This window comes from Eptesicus fuscus, chromosome 17 (genome assembly GCF_027574615.1).
Source record: "Eptesicus fuscus isolate TK198812 chromosome 17, DD_ASM_mEF_20220401, whole genome shotgun sequence".
NCBI lineage: Eukaryota > Metazoa > Chordata > Mammalia > Chiroptera > Vespertilionidae > Eptesicus > Eptesicus fuscus.
Window position 1 is genome coordinate 11,109,272 of NC_072489.1, and position 16,775 is coordinate 11,126,046.

Here is a 16,775-nt window from a genome sequence, read left to right on the forward strand (position 1 = left end):
CATATAACCCAGCCCCTGATGCTCAAGCTCAGGCAGGGCTGAGCTGGGCTGTGTGGGCTTCGGGTCAGTGGCCTGAGTCCAGTCCAGTCCCAAGTCCCACACGTCTAATGTTCAGTGTGAGCTCGGGGGCAGGGCTTGAATCCCAGTGGTGGACAAGTTGGCCGAGATGTCATGGGAGATTCCGTGTTGCCAGGTGGCTTCTGGGGCGGCAGGTCCACTCCCTAGGAACCCGAGGCGTCCTCGGTGTGACAGGGTCTTAGAAGTTGTCTGCTCACCTGCCTCTCCATCCATGGCCGGTACCACCCACCCACCCTATCCTGAGCCTGGGCCTCTGGCACCACCCACCCATCTGTCCTCAGCCTGGGCCTCTGGCACCACCCACCCACCTGTCCTCAGCCTGGGCCTCTACCTTCATCCCAGCTGCCAGACCACAGGCTCAGGTAGGGCCTCCACGGGCCCGTGGGTGCTGGGGACCGGGCTCCTTTCCGGGCACACGGAGCCGGCTCTGGCGGGGCAGCAGCCGGATGCCTCACCTGGCGCGGACAGCCTGCTCCTGGGCTCTGGGCCTGACCCAAGGCCCTGGGGCTTCTCTTTCCACAGGGAAAGGATGCCCCAGGGCAGAAGCAGAGCCCCAGTTACCACCAACCCCAGAGCTTGTGGGGCCCCAGGGAGCTCTGCTCTCCCGTTCCCCGAAAGCCACAGGTGCTGCTCAGGAGAGGGAGGGTCAGCCTGCAGGTGGCCGAATTCCTCGAACTCAGGTTATATTTGAAGTGAAAATTCGGAATTTTATACCTTCCTCCCCCTGGAGAAGCAAGATCTTCTTTCTCTCTCTGTTGTTCATACAGAGCCTGTGGGCTCCCGCTGGGCTGTGAATAAAGACCAGCAGAGCAACTCTCTACGCTTAGTCGTTTTTGTCTGCAAAGCCTCCGAAACCTCCCCTCCGAGTGGCGTCACCTGGTTCCCCCATGGCTCAGCAAAGTGGGGGTTCCCGCCTGGGCAGTCCCCCAAACCGGGGCCTTCAGTTCTTGGGCACGTGGCGCCCGTCCAGCGTGGATTGACGTTTCCTCATCCACCAGCGACTGCGTTGTCACCGCACTGCCATAGTCATTTCGTACCACAGGCCACCCAGGCACACGGCCGAGGAAACCCACGTGCCATGGGGAGAACCAGAGGCCCAAGGAGGGTTGGGAATGTGCCCAAGGGCACCTGGCTGCCAAGCGGCTCCTCCGCCTCAGAGCGTGCACTTGATCGCCAGGCGTTGGTGCCGTAGTCCTGGTCCGTTTCATCCTTCTGGCCCGCCTGCATTATGTACAGTAGCCTGGCGTTGGGGGTGGGGGGTGAGGGTTGTATCTGTCCAATGGTTGGATGAGCAGAGTGATGTAGGGGCTTGGCCTGCAGAGAGATGAGCGAGCCTGTAAATGGTGCTCGCTTCCCTGTCACACATTCTGTGAGGAGAACGAGCAGGCGGTTAGAGATGGTCACCGCGGCAGCCTCCGGGGTGTGGTCCTGAGGCCCGCACAGAGCAGGTGCGGAGGTGGGACCTGTTTCTTACAAGCACACGGTGGGCAGAGGCAGCTCTGGAGAAGCACCACGGTCCGGGCTGAGGCAAAGCCTGGGTGAGGAGGCGTTGGCGAGACCCTGACCCGAGAGAGGCTGACTCAGGGTACCAGGAAGGGCAGGCGTACAGAAATGTGACAGATGAGGAGAAAACCACCGTCAGGAGGGTCCCTCCTGTGCCCTGAGAAGCCACTGCGTGAGCCACTCAGTGAAATGTTTCTCCTAGGAAATAACACATGTTTCTCAAGCACATCTACGAACAAAAACACTCAGAACACATCGGAATGCTTGCCTGTGGGGAACGCGGTAAATGAATGGGCTCGGAGGGCATAAAGGCCCAATAATTAGTGGGAGCAAGATCTGAGCCATGAAGCCTCAAGTGTCAACATGTCAGGGAAATGTAGCAAAGGAGATGGAGAGCCAGCGGCCAGTGGGGGAGGAGGAAAGTGGGGGTGTCCATGAAAGCCAAGTGAAAGCAGTTTCTAGGATGAGGGAGGGGCCCCTGTGTGAAATGGTACTGATGGGTTAGATGCGTGAGGCCTGAGTGCCCACTGACTTCCGCCTCGTGGAGGTCATTGGTGACCTGGGAAAGGACAAAGTCACTGACAGCACATGTGAAGCTTCAGTCTCTCCCATGCATTCTGACTAGAGTTCCAGGGGCATGACTAAGCTGCGACTGCCTCATGCTCCTGTCCGTTGCCCATCCGTTTACCCTCACTCTGGGCTTCATTCCCCACCCCCATTCCAGACTCCCTGTCTTCTTTGGCTTCCCCAAACAGGCCCAGCTATTCCTGCCTCAGGACCTTTGCATATGCCATTCCCTCTGTGAGACTCTTCTCCCGTCTGTGAATGCATGTTCCAGCTCATTCTGTAGGTTTCAGATGAAATTTCTATGTTTCTGAAAAGCCCATTCCTTGATAAGCTCCCTTTTCTATTTTCAGTTTTTGGTTCAGTGTTTAACACAATGTATAAATATGTATTTCCTTGTTTAACCAGAATCTACATTACTTATAATAAATAACTTTAGCAAGGCTCCTGGATGTAAATATTGAAAAGTCGATTGTATGCTAATAACTATAATAATAAAAGGGTAATATGGTAATTAGACCTGACAGCTGAACGACCTTCCGGACGACCTTCCGGACAAAGCTGGGGTGGCGGAGGTGAGGCAGGGCCAGCTGCTGTGGTGGCAGCGGGGGCCGAGGCAGCTGGTGCTGCAAGTGGGACCCTCTGGCCTCGGGGAGCCCACGGCCCCAGCCCCCGCGCCAGCTGCCAACCCTGCGCTCGGTTCCTGGGTCCCATAACACAACCCCCACCTCTGCTGACCCTGCCATCCTGGCGTCACCCTACATACACCCCACCTGGAGTTGTTCATGTGCGCCCGCGGGACCCACTGGGCAGGTGGGAGCCAGCGGCCGTGGAGGAGGGCAGCCTGCTCCGCTCCTGCAGCATCTCTCCAGAGGAGGACTCGGCGCTGGCCGCTCACGCTGTGCCAGACTCTGTGTTGAACCCTTTGCGTGCGTTCATCCTCTGTGAAGTCGCCACGATTGTTATCCTTATTTTTCAGAGGCAGCATTCGAGATTCGAGAGGTCAAGCGACTTGCAGTCAGAAGGTGGTGAAGTCGAAAGGGAACCAGAATTTTCTTGACACGCTACCTGCTGCTGAACATGAAGCTGTGGCACCACCGAGGCCTCGCCGACGTCCATAAATCACCCCCCAGTAGCAATAAAACAGCGGTAAAGGAGGAGGGGAGAGTGGGGATGAGGAGTGGGAAGGAAGCACTGGTGGGGCACAGTATTCACTGCAGACGCCCTGGACAGAGGGACAGTTCCCAGTGGTCAGTCCGATCAGTGCTCCAGAGGCCATCGAGGGTCATGAGGGGGAAGGTTACCATCCAGAAACCCTCTCATAGCTCATTGTTCAAGGCAGAGATTTTAATTTATTGTAGCTGCTAACTATTGCACAGCTGACTGGAGATGCCCTCAGGTAATTAAAACTAAAGGTGTTGTAATCAAAACTTATTCTTTCATCCATGTTATTGACCTTGGAAGAACTTTCATGGGGTGAAAAGAGCCCTCTCCAAGCTAGCCATGCACATGTGCATTCGAGTCTGGATGCAGCCCCACTGCATCCACCCCAGTGACCACACCACCATCTACTGGTTTGCTTCAGCCAGAAACCTCAAGATCGTCTTTGCCTACACTTTCGCTTGACTTTAGGTGAATATAAATGTTTTCACTTTTTATTATGAAAAAATTAAAAATATAGATGAAAGGAGAAAGAACAGTGTAATGAACCCTATGCATATACCCATCACTTAGTTTCAACGATTATCAATTCCTGGCCAAGAGTTTATTATTATTTGACAAATATCTATGATACATGAATCATGTACCAAGTTCCAAACTAGGCCCTAGGGATCAAAAGATGCATCAGATTTGACTGTAACCCAACCTGGTCCTTGATAGGTAAGTAAGAGTTACCCAGAAAAAGAACGTTGTCCTTATTCATTCATTCTCTTTCAACAAATGATTATTATGTGCTAGGAACACATAAAGAAATAAGATTGCATTTCTACCTTCTTGAAGCTTGAATATAATGGGAGACATTAAACATGTGATTAGATATGTGATAAGTGTCTTTTTAAAATTTATATTTTTATTGTTGACTAGAGGCCTGCTGCACCCTCAGCCCAGCCTGCACCCTCTCCAATCTGGGATCCCTACCGGGATTGGGCCTAAATGGGCAGTCGGACATCCCTCTCACAATTCAGACGGCTGGCTCCCAACTGCTCGCCTGCCTGCCTTCCTGATTGCCCCTAACCACTTCTGCCTGCCAGCCTGATCACCCCTAACCACTCCCCTGCCGGCCTGATTGATGCCTAACTGCTCCCCTGCCAGCCCAATTTCCCTTAACTGCCCTCCCCTGCTGGCCTGGTCACCCTAACTGCCTTCCCCTGCCAGCCTGGTCACCCTTAACTGCCCTCCCCTGCTGACCCGATCACCCCTAACTGCCCTCCCCTGCCAACTTCATCACCCCTAACTGTTCTTCCCTGTTGGTCTGGTCCTCCCCCTACAACTGCCCTCCCCTGCAGGCCTGGTCACCCCCAACTGCCCTCCCCTGCTGGCCTGATCGCTCACAACTGCCCTCCCTTGCAGGCCTGGTCCCTCCCAATTGCTCTCCCCTGCTGGCCATCTTGTGGCAGCCATCTTGTGTCCACATGGGGGCAGCCATCTTTGACCACATGGGGGCAGCCATCTTGTGTGTTGGAGTGACATTCAATTTGCATATTACTCTTTTATTAGATAGGATAGTATTACAGATATCTCTAATTTCCCCCTCTTACTTCCCTTCCCCTAGCCTCTACCTACCCACCCTCAGGTCTTCACTACTCTATTGCCCATGTCCATGGGCTATGCATATCCTATATAATAAAAGGGTAATATGCAAATGGACCGAACAGCATAAGGACCAGTCACTATGACACACACTGACCAACAGGGGGTTGATATTCAACGTAGAAGCTGCCCCCAGCCCACAGGCTCTGATTGCCTGATTGGGGCCTGCCAACCAATCTCTCGATCCCTTCCCCCCTCTCTCCCCCCGCCCCCAGCCAGCAGGCTCCGATTGCCCAATGGTGAATGGGGTACTGGGGGTGGGTGGCGGTGGGGGTGAGGCCAGCTTCCAGCAATGGGGGAAGATGGCCCTGATCTCAGGCCAGGCCTAGGAACCGTACCTTCTCATGAATTTCATGTGCCAGGCCTCTAGTATCTACTATAAACAGCTAGAAAATAAATTTTAAAAATATCACCTATTATGTCAAAGGCCGTGATTCTGTAGGGAAGTCAGTGCTTGCTTGATTATGCCTGCTGGCCCACAGGACTAGAAATTCTTAAGCTCTGGCCTTGTCTGCTTTGTTGGCCATTTCATACCTGTCCTGGCACAGTAGGTGCTCAATGTAGGACACTGGTCATATCAGCGAACGGATTCTAAGTGTGTGTGTCTCTCCTGCCCCCGAGCTGCCCTTGGAAAGAAGTCCTGCAGGAGATGAGGGTCCCACTCGCCCTCTGGTGGGTTTTGTGCCAGGCTCAGGAGCCCAGAGATGTAAATTACAGTCATTTAACAGAGGTGTCTTTTAAAGCTCTGACTATTGAGGATTTATACACATTTTAATTGTTCAACACTGCAAGTGAACATGGGATGGCAATGAGATGACAAATCCCATCTCCCACAGAGGTGCCAGAGGAAGCTGACATCGGGTGGGGAGGGACTCAGGAGGCATGTGCCACGGACGGGGAGGTGGGAGCTTGGCCCAAGGGGTATTTTGGAGTTGGTAGTGGATGGAGGAGTGGGGGAAGAGAGGAGACTCTGGGTGAAAGAATTACAGGCTCAGCAGTGGTTGGGTTGAAAGGCTTGGAATGGGAACTTCAGAAGAAATTTTCACCTGTGACAAATCCAGTGGAGTGGGTGTGACCCTGGCACGGTGTAGGAAGCAGGAGGACACAATAGCCAAGATATGGAAACAACCTAAGAGTTCGTCAGTGGATGAATGGAAGGAGAAGATGTGGTATTGGGATATTTTTCAGCAGTGAGAAGGAGGAAAATCCTGCCATTTGCAACACCTTGAATGAGCCTTTAGGGTATTATGCTACATAAAATATCAGACAGAGCAAGACAAATACTGTATGACTTCACTTCTTGTGGAATCTACAAAAGCTGAACTCACAGAAACAATTGAATGGTGGTGACCAGGGCTGGGGGCGGGAGAAATGAGATGTTGGTGCTGGGAAATTTCCCAGGGTGGACTGGCCCTGACCTCCAAAGGAGAGCAGGGCTAAGAGGTCAAAGAAAGAGGCTGACAACTTCAGAATTAAATAGTTACTAAGGGACGTAGGACAGAAGCAGTCTTGGGCAGTAGCTAGCTGGTGGATCTCCACACCTGGAAGGAAAAGGGGCTTGACACAAAGCCTTCCTCCCAGCGAGTCTGGGGCAGCTATGGTAGATGTAGAGGGTCTACCAGCTGGTGCCTGGTAGCTAGCAGGGGCTTAGGAACGGACAGGGTTCCCATTAGGCTTCTCCAGGTACATAGCTCCGAACCAGCTTCTGTGGACAAATAGAGACGATGAGCCAGAAGGGCCCTGGCTCAGTGCAGAGACTGTATCTATCAGACTCGTCATGGGTGAGCAGGGGAGGCAGGGGGAGTGGGGGAGGGTACAGTGTGGGAGGCAGAGGTGAAGCTGGGTCTCCTATCCTATCACAGCACCTGACACCAGGGAGCCCTCGGGGTGATGTGTGACATTGGCCGGTGCATTATGTGGCTGCAATTTTTCATCTGGACACCAGAGAGCAGAGCTGACTCACACGTTCCCTGTGGGATAGAGGAGGGGCTCCCTCCTGAGGGGTCTGGGTGCTCCGCGGGGATCAGCCCCAGGGCTCAGGGACCTCCCTCCCTCACCAAGAATACAAGAGGCCATTCAGAGTCCCTGAGCGGTCAGGACTCCTCCCCGCACATTCCATTTTCCCACAACAGGCCAGTCCAGTTACAAATCCTCATCAGTCTGACTAGATTTCTCAGGGCTGTGGCGACCGGTGCCCCTCTTGTCCCAGGGAGTGCTCCCTCCTTCTCTGCTAGAAAAGGACTTTCTCAGGGGGGAAGGATCATGCACATGAATGCTATCCCATGCTCTGCTTGTAACCACTGTCCCCCAGCTAGGAGCTGTCCTCATGCCTGTTTTACAGATGTAAAAACTGAGGCCCATTGCAGGGTCACCATTACCAATGAGGAGCAGAGCCCCAGTTGAGCATGGAGTGGAACTCAGCATGTGTGTGCATTCTCTGTGCACTCCCTCCCCGGCCCGCCTTGCTGTAATAATGGCTGGTGCCCTTAATGGGAGAGGGGGAAGATGGCTAGGCACCTCTGAAGTGGGAAGGAGAGACTGGCATCAGGCTCCTTTGGTCACACCCCAGGGCGCCAGAGGAAGGTGACATCGGGTGGGGAGGGACTCAGGAGGCATGTGCCAAGGATGGGGAGGTGGGAGCTTGGCCCGAGGGGTATTTTGGAGTTGGTAGTGGATAGAGGAGTGGGGGAAGAGAGGAGACTCTGGGTGAAAGAATTACAGGCTCAGCAGTGGTTGGGTTGAAAGGCTTGGGTTCTAGGGCCTTCGCACACTCTTTTTTGCCAGTGAAGCTGTATGCTCTCTCCAAATGGCCGCCTCCCCCTCATCGTGCAGGTCTCGGCTGAACTGTCTCCTATTCTGGGGGTGCGCCTTCCCAGACAGCCTTCCTGAAATTGGTCCCCTCCTCGCACATTCAGCTGCTTCCCTGACGAGGCTTGCCTGGCGCCCTCCCTGGCTGTTCAGTACCACCGCCTCCCGCATCCGGGGCCAGGGGAGATGTGTTGCTAATGCGAACATGTCTATTTTGAAGATCCAGTAAGAAAAGAAATGAATGAGAAATATGTAACAAATGATGCTTTATATTAATTACATACTATTAGTAAAATAATATTGGGACCAAATTAGGTTAAAAATCATTAAAATAAATGTCATCGTTTTTAAACATATTTTAATGTGGATACCAGGAACTTTTAAATCACATGCATGGCTTGTATTTGATCTCTGCTAGTGCTGCCCTGGACTCACAGCTGCCTGTGGAGGGCCGGTGGTCCAACTGCGGCTCAGCCGAGGGCAGGAGCTCCGGGGTGCTGTGAGGGAGCGGGGCGAGTGCGGGGACGGCCTTCCCTGCTTCATTCTTGAGCCACTTTAAGCTGAAAGCTCCAGAGACCTTGCTCTCCTCTTGGACGTTAGAAAATGAAACTCAGGCCATAGCCAATACTGGGCCCCAAATCTCAGTGTCGGGAGGTATGGCTCCAACACCCCAGAACATGGGCCTTCATGCAGAAAGGCTGTGGTCCCTTCTGAAATGCTTTCGGACATCTGGGAGGAATGGGTTCCGGTGTTACTGCTGTGGTCTGAGGTTAATTCCTACCGGATTCACAGAAGGCACTGCACACAGAGAGAGCAGAACCCGTCCGGCCATGGGACCAGGGGGGCAGGCCTCTCTAGGGACCTCTGTGGAAACTCACAGCTGACTACAGCGTCATATTATTGAGGAATATGATGGCCTAGCTCCCCGCCGGCCCTCTGTTTAGGCTGCTTCCCCGACTTGGAAGGCCCCTTTTCCACCGCTCATACCAGCTCTTGTCTTTCCCACCAAGGAGCCATCACAGCAGCTGCTCTCCCACCCTGGATGGGCCTCTGCTTTCTCTGAGTCCTGGGTCCTCACTGCCACGGTTGCCCACACTCCCATCTCATCTCCCCGTGCACACCTGCGGACCGGGCCTCTGGGCCATCAGGGTACTCCCCGCTCTAAGCCCAAGCTGGAGCAGAGCTTGCGGCGGGAAGGGACTGAGCGCACCCTGCTTCCTGCATCCGGTGGGTAGCTTCCTCCTGCCCCTCCCCTCCCCCTTTGGAGCTCACACGCCCTGTGTCTAGGTCCTTCTCTCTTGTTCCATCTGCTATGAAGCCGTCAGAGAGGGGTGATGAGGTGGGGTGATGTGGAAGGGTCAGGTAACAAGGCCCTTGCGAACACAGTAAGATTTTGGTTTTTTTTCATGATGAAAACAGAAAACTCTAAAAGAATATTTGAATTCAGACCCCATCTTGTGATTTTTTTTTTTTAAGGGAATGATCACATTATTTGATGCACCAAAAATGGGCTTGAGGACAGCAGGACTGGGTGTGAGGGACTGCCCGGACAGCTACCATTAGTCTAATCCAGTGGTCGGCAAACTCATTAGTCAACAGAGCCAACAGCACAACGATTGAAATTTCTTTTGAGAGCCGAAAACGACTTCTGCGCATGGGCCACAAAGTTTCAATCGCACTGAACGTGTGCGCCCACAAGCGGTATTTTGAGGAAGAGCCACACTCGAGGGGCCAAAGAGCCGCATGTGGCTCGTGAGCCGCAGTTTGCTGACCACTGGTCTAATCCAAGTAAGGCAATGAGCACAGGATCTCCTCCAGATACCTACTCCCACTTCAGCATTTCCATGACAGCCAGAGATGGAAGCAACCTAAACCTCTGTCTATGTGCACATGGATAAAGGTGGGGCATATATACTAGTATATATAATGGACTATTATTCAGCCTCGAGGGAGAAGGCACTAGTGCTGTTTGCAACATTGTGGGTGGACCCTGAAGGCATTATGCTAACTGGAATAAGTCAGGTAGAAAAGTACAAATAGTGTGGATATCACTTACACCTGGAATCTGAAAAACCCCGAGAGTAAACTGGTGGTTACTAGGGACTGGATGTGGAAATGGGAGATGTTGGTCAAATGGCACAAACTTCCGGTTAAAACATAAACAAGTCCTGGGGATCTAATGTACAGCATGGTGATTATAGTTAACAGCACCCCAATATGTACTTGAACATTACTGAGAGTAGATCTTAAGTGTTTTTACCACAAAAAAGAAACGGTAATTATTGGAGATGATGAGGTATCAACCCTCTGTGGGACTCATTCACCATATGTGTGTCTCAAGTCAACACCTACACTTAAACTTCACAGTGTTGGGTCAGTTATACCTCAATAAAGGTTAAAACGCCTGAAACACCATGTGCCTCTCTGGCGTTTGGAAAGCACACAGGCCAGTGCTGAACATGCTGCGGACAGAGAGGAAGGTGGGAAGGCTGTGCTGGGGAAAAATATTAAGAGAATAACAAGTAATGTGAATTGTTAAACAAACTGTCATTTTTAGGTACCAGAAATGGATTTATTTATTATGGTTTTTTAATGAAATGCCATTCATTGGAAAGGCACCAGTGTAATATGCATGTATTTATTGAGTGTGTTGATGGTTTCCGGGAATAACAGGCTCAATTCTTTTCCTTCAGGTTGTTGAGCTGCACTCTAGATTCCTGGAATTAGACCTTGATCCACATATAAGCAGTAAATTACCTTGTTTATCCCTTTGTCTTTAGGTACAATTAAAGTGAACATACCCCTCTGACTGCGGGAATATTATGGCAGAGAATTTAAAGTGGATTCCAGGAGACCTGGGCAATATGCTCTCTCTCTCTCTCTCTCTTTCTTTTGTGTGTCAGAAAGGACAGTCAGAACACTCCAGACGAGAGAAAAATCATGATCAAAGAGAGAGAGCCATGGAAAGCAGCCTCGGTTCTGTGCACTGCAGCATTCTCCTTAGAGAGGTTGCAGAGGGAGAGGGTGGGACCCAGGATGAAGGAGGAGGTAGGGTCAGGTAGCTGATCGCATAGTCATTTCATTAGAATTGTGTATGACACGTGTTTATATATTGCCATTAAGCTACGTGAGTGACTTCAATGATCAAACAGGTAATTTACATGTTTAAATAAAATACCCCATGATATTATATCACTTTTTAATAAAAATAATATCAGAATCATGCTAATTTATTGATTTAATGGTTATATTGCAGTTGTATAGGAAAACACATTTATTAACAAACATTTATGTGAAATATAAACTAAAGTTCTGGCGTGATGGAGGATCATATTGGCCACCAACTCTTACAGGTTCAGGAAAAAAATCTGTACTTGCAAATTTTCTCTAAGTTTGATATTCCTTCAAAATAATAATAAAAAGGGTAAACCAAGGCTGGAAGTTTATATGATCTGACCAAGGCCACCTGGATAATAAATGGCAGCACCAAATTGCAACTCAGGTGTGTCTGGCTCCTGAATCCACACCCTCCTGCACCAAGCACCGGGCCCCCGACATCACAGCTGCCTTTCCAGACCCTTCGAAATTGGCCCTAGAAAGTCTCTCCCTGGTCGATCATCTGTGCAGCCGCCTGCCTCCCCCAAGCCCCGCTGAAGTCCTTTTGCTGGAACTGCTCCCCACTGACCCAGCCTGCCCTCCATCCACCTGGCTCCTCCAGCCACCTGGCCTGGCACCCACTTTAGGGCACGTGGCTGGCAGCTGCTGGGCAGCTGGAAGCACTCAGCGCTCCAAGTAGTTCTGGCTGGCTTCCTGTCCCTAGGAGTGGGGTTTCATCAGCTGAGCTCCCACTCCCCAAAAGTCCTCCAGCTCTTCCCAAGGACCTTGAGATTTTTCAAATCACTTACAAGTCACCATGGCAATGTTTTCTTGTCTTGGTTCCCCATGTCACCAACCCTACAATTTGAGATTCCTTCCTAATCAAGTGGTTTGAATAGGGGATCTTATCAATTAGGGCTTTGTGTACGATTCCACCACTTCAGCATTGCAGGTTATCAGACATCACGCATGGCCAAAGGCAGAAGCTGCCGCTCTCCTGTGACTTCCAGGCCCTGCCTGCCTCCCCACAGCTGAACTTGCCAGCACCCAGCAAGGGGACGTGCATGACCTGTGATGCCACAGTCATTACCTGTGACTCTGAGCCATGCACCCTCCTCCTCAGCCGCAGGCTCTAGAAGCAGGAGCGGGGAGGTCTGGGGGGCTCAGTGCTGGGCACACCCCGTGACAGGCAGCTAGTTCCAGGTCAGCCTGACCACCCTCAGCTTGAGCCAGGGCCTCTGCACTTCCTGGAACTACATGGACCCCTCCAAGCTGAGGAGGCTCTGGGGCCGGCCTGGCCCCACGGACATACCCCTGGTGGCTGAGCTGCCCCCTTGCTCTCCTGGGAAGAGCCCAGCCTTGGGATGTTCTCTGCTGGTGGTGGGCATTCAGGGGCTGGTGGTGCTTGCCGGCGGGTGTGTCACCAGCCAGGATGGGAGCCACGGCCAGCGGGGAGGGCTTCCTTGCCACGTGCCTCGCCGGGACCTGGGTGAGTGCCCTCGTCCTCACTGCTTGGAAACTGGTGGAGGGGAGTGTCCCTGCGGTTGCTCTTTGCAGGCTTCCTAAGTGCCCCTCCACGCTGAGTGCCCGTGAAGAAATGTGCTGTGTAAACAGGATGGCTGCTTCCGGCACGGGAGCGGAGGCCCTTGTGACAGGAGCCTCTCCAGCGTGGAGAGGAAGCGTGCTCACCTACGTCCGTATAAATGCTGCTGTCCACCCTCCACTCTGAGCTGGAGGCAGAGATCCACGTGGGCCCCGTGTGGGTGAGTTTAGCCCCATCCCCTGGCGTTGCCCAGTGCAAAGGTCGCAGGTGGTGGGAACCAGCCCAGCAGTCACCTTCTCATATCTTGCTGGGCTCCTCAGCCAGGTCCATTCCCACCAGGAACTCAGCGAGACCTGACAGGGAGCAGAGAACAGCCTGCCAAGAAGGGGTGGCCTGAGCAGGAGGGGGGTCTCCCCATCATTGGCCATCTTGGAGTGGCCAGGCCATGGATGCTGGTCATCTTCATTCATCCTCAGGAGCATGATCCCTTAGACCAGTGGTTCTCAACCTTTCTAATGCTGCGACCCTTTAATACAGTTCCTCATGTGTGAGAACCGCTAGCAGGCTCGCCTAAGACCATCGGAAAACACAGATATTTACATTATGATTCATAACAGTAGCAAAATTATAGTTATGAAGTAGCAACGAAAATAATTTTATGGTTGGGGGTCACCACAACATGAGGAACTGTATTAAAGGGTCGCGGCATTAGAAAGGTTGAGAACCACTGCTAGACCCCAAGAAGAGGGTAGCTGAGAGCATCAAGGGCAGGAGTGAGTGAGTGGCCACATCGCTCCACCTAGCAGCCTGGGAGGGCAGGGCAGGATTGTCTCCAGGGCATGGAAGTTTCAGCTGAGTGAAGAGTGGTAGAGCGACTTCCCCCTGGTCGCCCGGCAGGTGCAAATAGAGACCCCATTAGAGCCCAGGTCCTCTGGTTCTCCAGAGCTCTCTACTGTGTACCTCACTTGCCCAGGCACCGCACCAACTTATGCAGAGCAATGGGGCATGAGACCATGTCAGATGCCAGATGATGCTGGGAGTTTCCAAGGATAGTTCAGGTCCTCTCAGAGCTCCTGTCAGTACCTGGCTCTGAGGCTCAGTGGTGCAAGGGGAGGGAATACCTTTGCACATGCTTCAGGTGGCTGACAGCCCTTACTTTCTGTAGAAGGAGCAGCTGGAGCAGGAACCATGTTGCTGTGCCCGTTGGCCCTCACCTTCATCCTGCTGGTGGTCTCTGGCATCGAGTGTGAGCTGAAGGAAGTTTGTTCTGGAAGCCCGGGCATCCCTGGCACTCCGGGATCCCATGGCCTGCCAGGCAGAGATGGGAGAGATGGTGTCAAAGGAGACCCCGGACCTCCAGGTACTGACTGGGAGATCCCTGCCTTATCTGAGGGACAGTGACCTGTTTTCAGGAGCCCAGTGTGTTTGGGGCTCTGGAGGGGGCCTAAGGGTCAGCTGGATGGTGAGGCATGGTGGGAGTTTCCCAGGGCCCTTAGAGGAGCCCTGGAGGGTGTCTCCTCAGAGTGCCCATGTACTGATCGATGACTCAGCCTGGCTGATAATGAAGGTCCCGTCAGGTGAATCCAACCCTGTTGTGAGTGATCAATACCATGCATCCATGTCCCCTTCTCTCTGCAGGCCCCATGGGCCCCCCTGGAGGAATGCCAGGCTTCCCCGGGCGTGATGGGCCCATCGGAGCACCTGGCATCGCTGGTGAGCGTGGAGACAAAGGAGAACCTGGTGAGAGGGGCCCTCCAGGTGAGCAAGGTGGGGAAGGCAGGCAGTGGCAACATGGGCACAGTGCCCATGTGATTGTCACATGAGGGATGATGGGGATCAGACAGAACCGTGGAGGTCCCCCAAGGGCATATTGCTCAACCTAAATAAAAGAATCTGAGATTGAGAAGAGACATTAAAAGGGTGTGTGGGTGGTACGCCACAATGCAGGGACCGATGGGTGTTGTAAGTGCTCCATGCATCACGACTGCCATAGAGGAGGCACAAGGTGTTGGGTATGGGAAATGGGTAGTACCGGGGGGCACTTCTTAGGGGTGAGGCACTAGGGGAATTCTGAAAGGTGTATGGGGTATGTGGACTAAAGATCCAAGCAGATCATGTGATTGGGAGCCCCACATGCAGAGGGAAAGTCCGAAGCGCTGAGTAGTAATCCAGGTCCATCAGGAGAGTACATAGAGAACCACACCTGCCCTGGGGAGGGGCTCTGCCCAGAAACCAGAAAAACCCACAGAGGTGGGCAGACAGGCATCAAAGGCTGTGGCAGGAGAGGAGAGCGGAGAGAGCTCTCCAGGTGCAAGGCTGCGTGAAAGGACAAGTATATAGGGAGTGTGGAAGCACACTCCAGTGTAGTGGAGCCTTGCGACTTGGGTCCTGGGCAGTAGGCATGGACAAGTAGAGGGAAGAATGCCAGGCTCGCAGCTGGTATCACACCTGTTGGCTTACCCTCATTCTGGATGGGGTTTTCTCTACAGGGCTTCCAGCTTCTCAGGATGAGGAGCTCCAAAGCGAACTCCAAGACCTCAGACATCAAATCTTGCAGTCAAAGGGAGGTAAGGGACCACTTACGGCCTTACAGGACAGGGGGTCTCCCATAAGTTCCCCTCATCCTCAGCACCAGGCTCCAGAACTTAGCAACTTGACAAACAGTTGTGGATATGCATGTCTTGGGGAAAATAATGATGCTTCCCTTTTTGATGTCTTTGATGGCCCAGAGGGGACAGAGATAGACACAGATTAGCTCCCTACGTCATGGGAAAGCAAGGTCTCTGCCTATCTTGTTTTCCATTGAATCCCAGAAATTGCAGTTTGGGGCACATAATAAGACAGTTAATAAGTAATTGTTAAATGCATGAGTGAATGAACAGAATGATGAGAACACAGAGGAGAATTTAGAAAGAGTAGGATTGGAAGACAGAGGGAAGACGGAAAGGCAGAGGTGAAGAGATTGGAGAGAGTATAAAGGCAGAGAGCCCAAGTGAGACAAAGAGGCCAGTGGCCTGACCCAGATTCCTCTGCTCTCAGTCCTCAGTTTGCTGGGTTCCATGCTGATAGTGGGAGAGAAGGTCTTCGCCACCAATGGGCAGACGGCCAATTTTGATGCCATTAATAAGACGTGTAGCAGAGCTGGCGGCAGCATTGCAACCCCGGAGAGTCCAGAAGAGAATGAGGCCATTGCAAGCATCGCGAAGAAGCACAACACTTACGCCTACCTGGGCCTGACCGAGGGCCCCACCCCTGGAGACTTCCACTACCTGGATAACACTCCTGTAAATTACACCAAATGGTACCCTGGGGAGCCCAGGGGTCGGGGCAAAGAAAAGTGTGTGGAGATGTACACAGATGGGCAGTGGAATGACAAGAGCTGCCACCAATACAGACTGACCATCTGTGAGTTTTGAGCAGGCGTCAAAGCCACAGGAGAGATAGGGTCCCACCTTGCTTTCAGCCGCCAACCTGTGGACCCACCTGTATATCCTTTTCAACAACATTTATTTGTGGCTATTCAAGTTAGAGGCATTTTTAGCCACTCCACTCCCCATTAAGGCCCTCCCTCTTCCCCCTTGATCACTAATCAGTCTGACACGCCCCCTGGCGCTCCCTCTCAGCACTGCACTCTAGGCAGCCACTACTATCTTTGCCCTTTGTCGAGAGATGGAGACTTCTTTCTTCCTCCTCTTGTCCAGTTCCTTCATTTATAGGTGGTAACAGTGAGGTCCTGGGATGGAAGATCCCTCCAAAATCACACAGAGGGTGCCTGCTTCCTGGCTACCTCTACTCTTTCTCTGCAGCCCACTCCCTGCCCAGTCTCATCGATTTAGCAATTCTGGTAAAGCATATGATAGAAACAGGTGGACTTCTGGGATATTCCAAATTTGGGGACTATCTGTCAGTCTGTGGCCTCTGAGGACACATGTGGTCAGTTTCCCCACGGGATCAGAGGGCCAGCTGGTGTCCCAGCATGATGAAGGCCAACCCACTATAGTGATTGCCATATATGATCCACTTTCTTGAGTCTTGGGGTACCAACTCAACTCCCTGACCTAAAAGCAGCAAGCCTAGACCTCTAGGGAAGATCTTAACTCCACCTCAGACATAACCCAAGTAACTTCCTGCTGATGGACATACTAGTATCTCCACACAACTTCAGTTCTCATGAGGTGTTCACACCACTCATCACCCCATTGACTATCTATTGAGCATATGCTATGTACCAAGCATCTTGACAAGCATTTTAGCAAATAAATATTATTTAATATTTACCCAATGCTATGGGACCATCATTACTTTCTGTCTGAGGACACTGAAATTTAGAGAAGTTAAATGTTTTTGAGTTTTATTACATGGAGCAAGAGGC

At 52.3% G+C, this 16,775-nt stretch overlaps 1 protein-coding gene across 3 annotated transcripts; it reads left to right on the forward strand.

Moving 5' to 3' along the window:
• Positions 1–13,408: 13,408 nt before the first annotated feature.
• On the forward strand, positions 13,409–15,819 carry LOC103292861 (pulmonary surfactant-associated protein A). Of its 3 annotated transcripts, none has more exons than XM_054729144.1 (5): positions 13,409–13,442; positions 13,578–13,763; positions 14,042–14,161; positions 14,893–14,970; positions 15,443–15,819. In XM_054729144.1, the coding sequence occupies exons 1-5, from the start codon at positions 13,409–13,411 to the stop codon at positions 15,817–15,819; spliced, it is 795 nt and encodes a 264-aa protein (XP_054585119.1). The 3 variants fall into 3 exon arrangements, with proteins under 3 accessions (XP_054585119.1, XP_054585120.1, XP_028012733.2); XM_054729145.1 differs by having other exon boundaries at positions 13,578–13,676; positions 14,102–14,161; XM_028156932.2 differs by lacking the exon at positions 13,409–13,442 and having other exon boundaries at positions 13,571–13,763.
• Positions 15,820–16,775: the final 956 nt, after the last annotated feature.

Coding starts and splice junctions, on each gene's coding strand:
- LOC103292861 (XM_054729144.1), top strand. CDS start 13,409: ATGAGACCATGTCAGATGCCAGATGATGCTGGGA. Junction 13,443..13,577: donor GATGCCAGATGATGCTGGGA/GTTTCCAAGGAT, acceptor TAGAAGGAGCAG/CTGGAGCAGGAACCATGTTG. Junction 14,162..14,892: donor TGGTGAGAGGGGCCCTCCAG/GTGAGCAAGGTG, acceptor TTTTCTCTACAG/GGCTTCCAGCTTCTCAGGAT.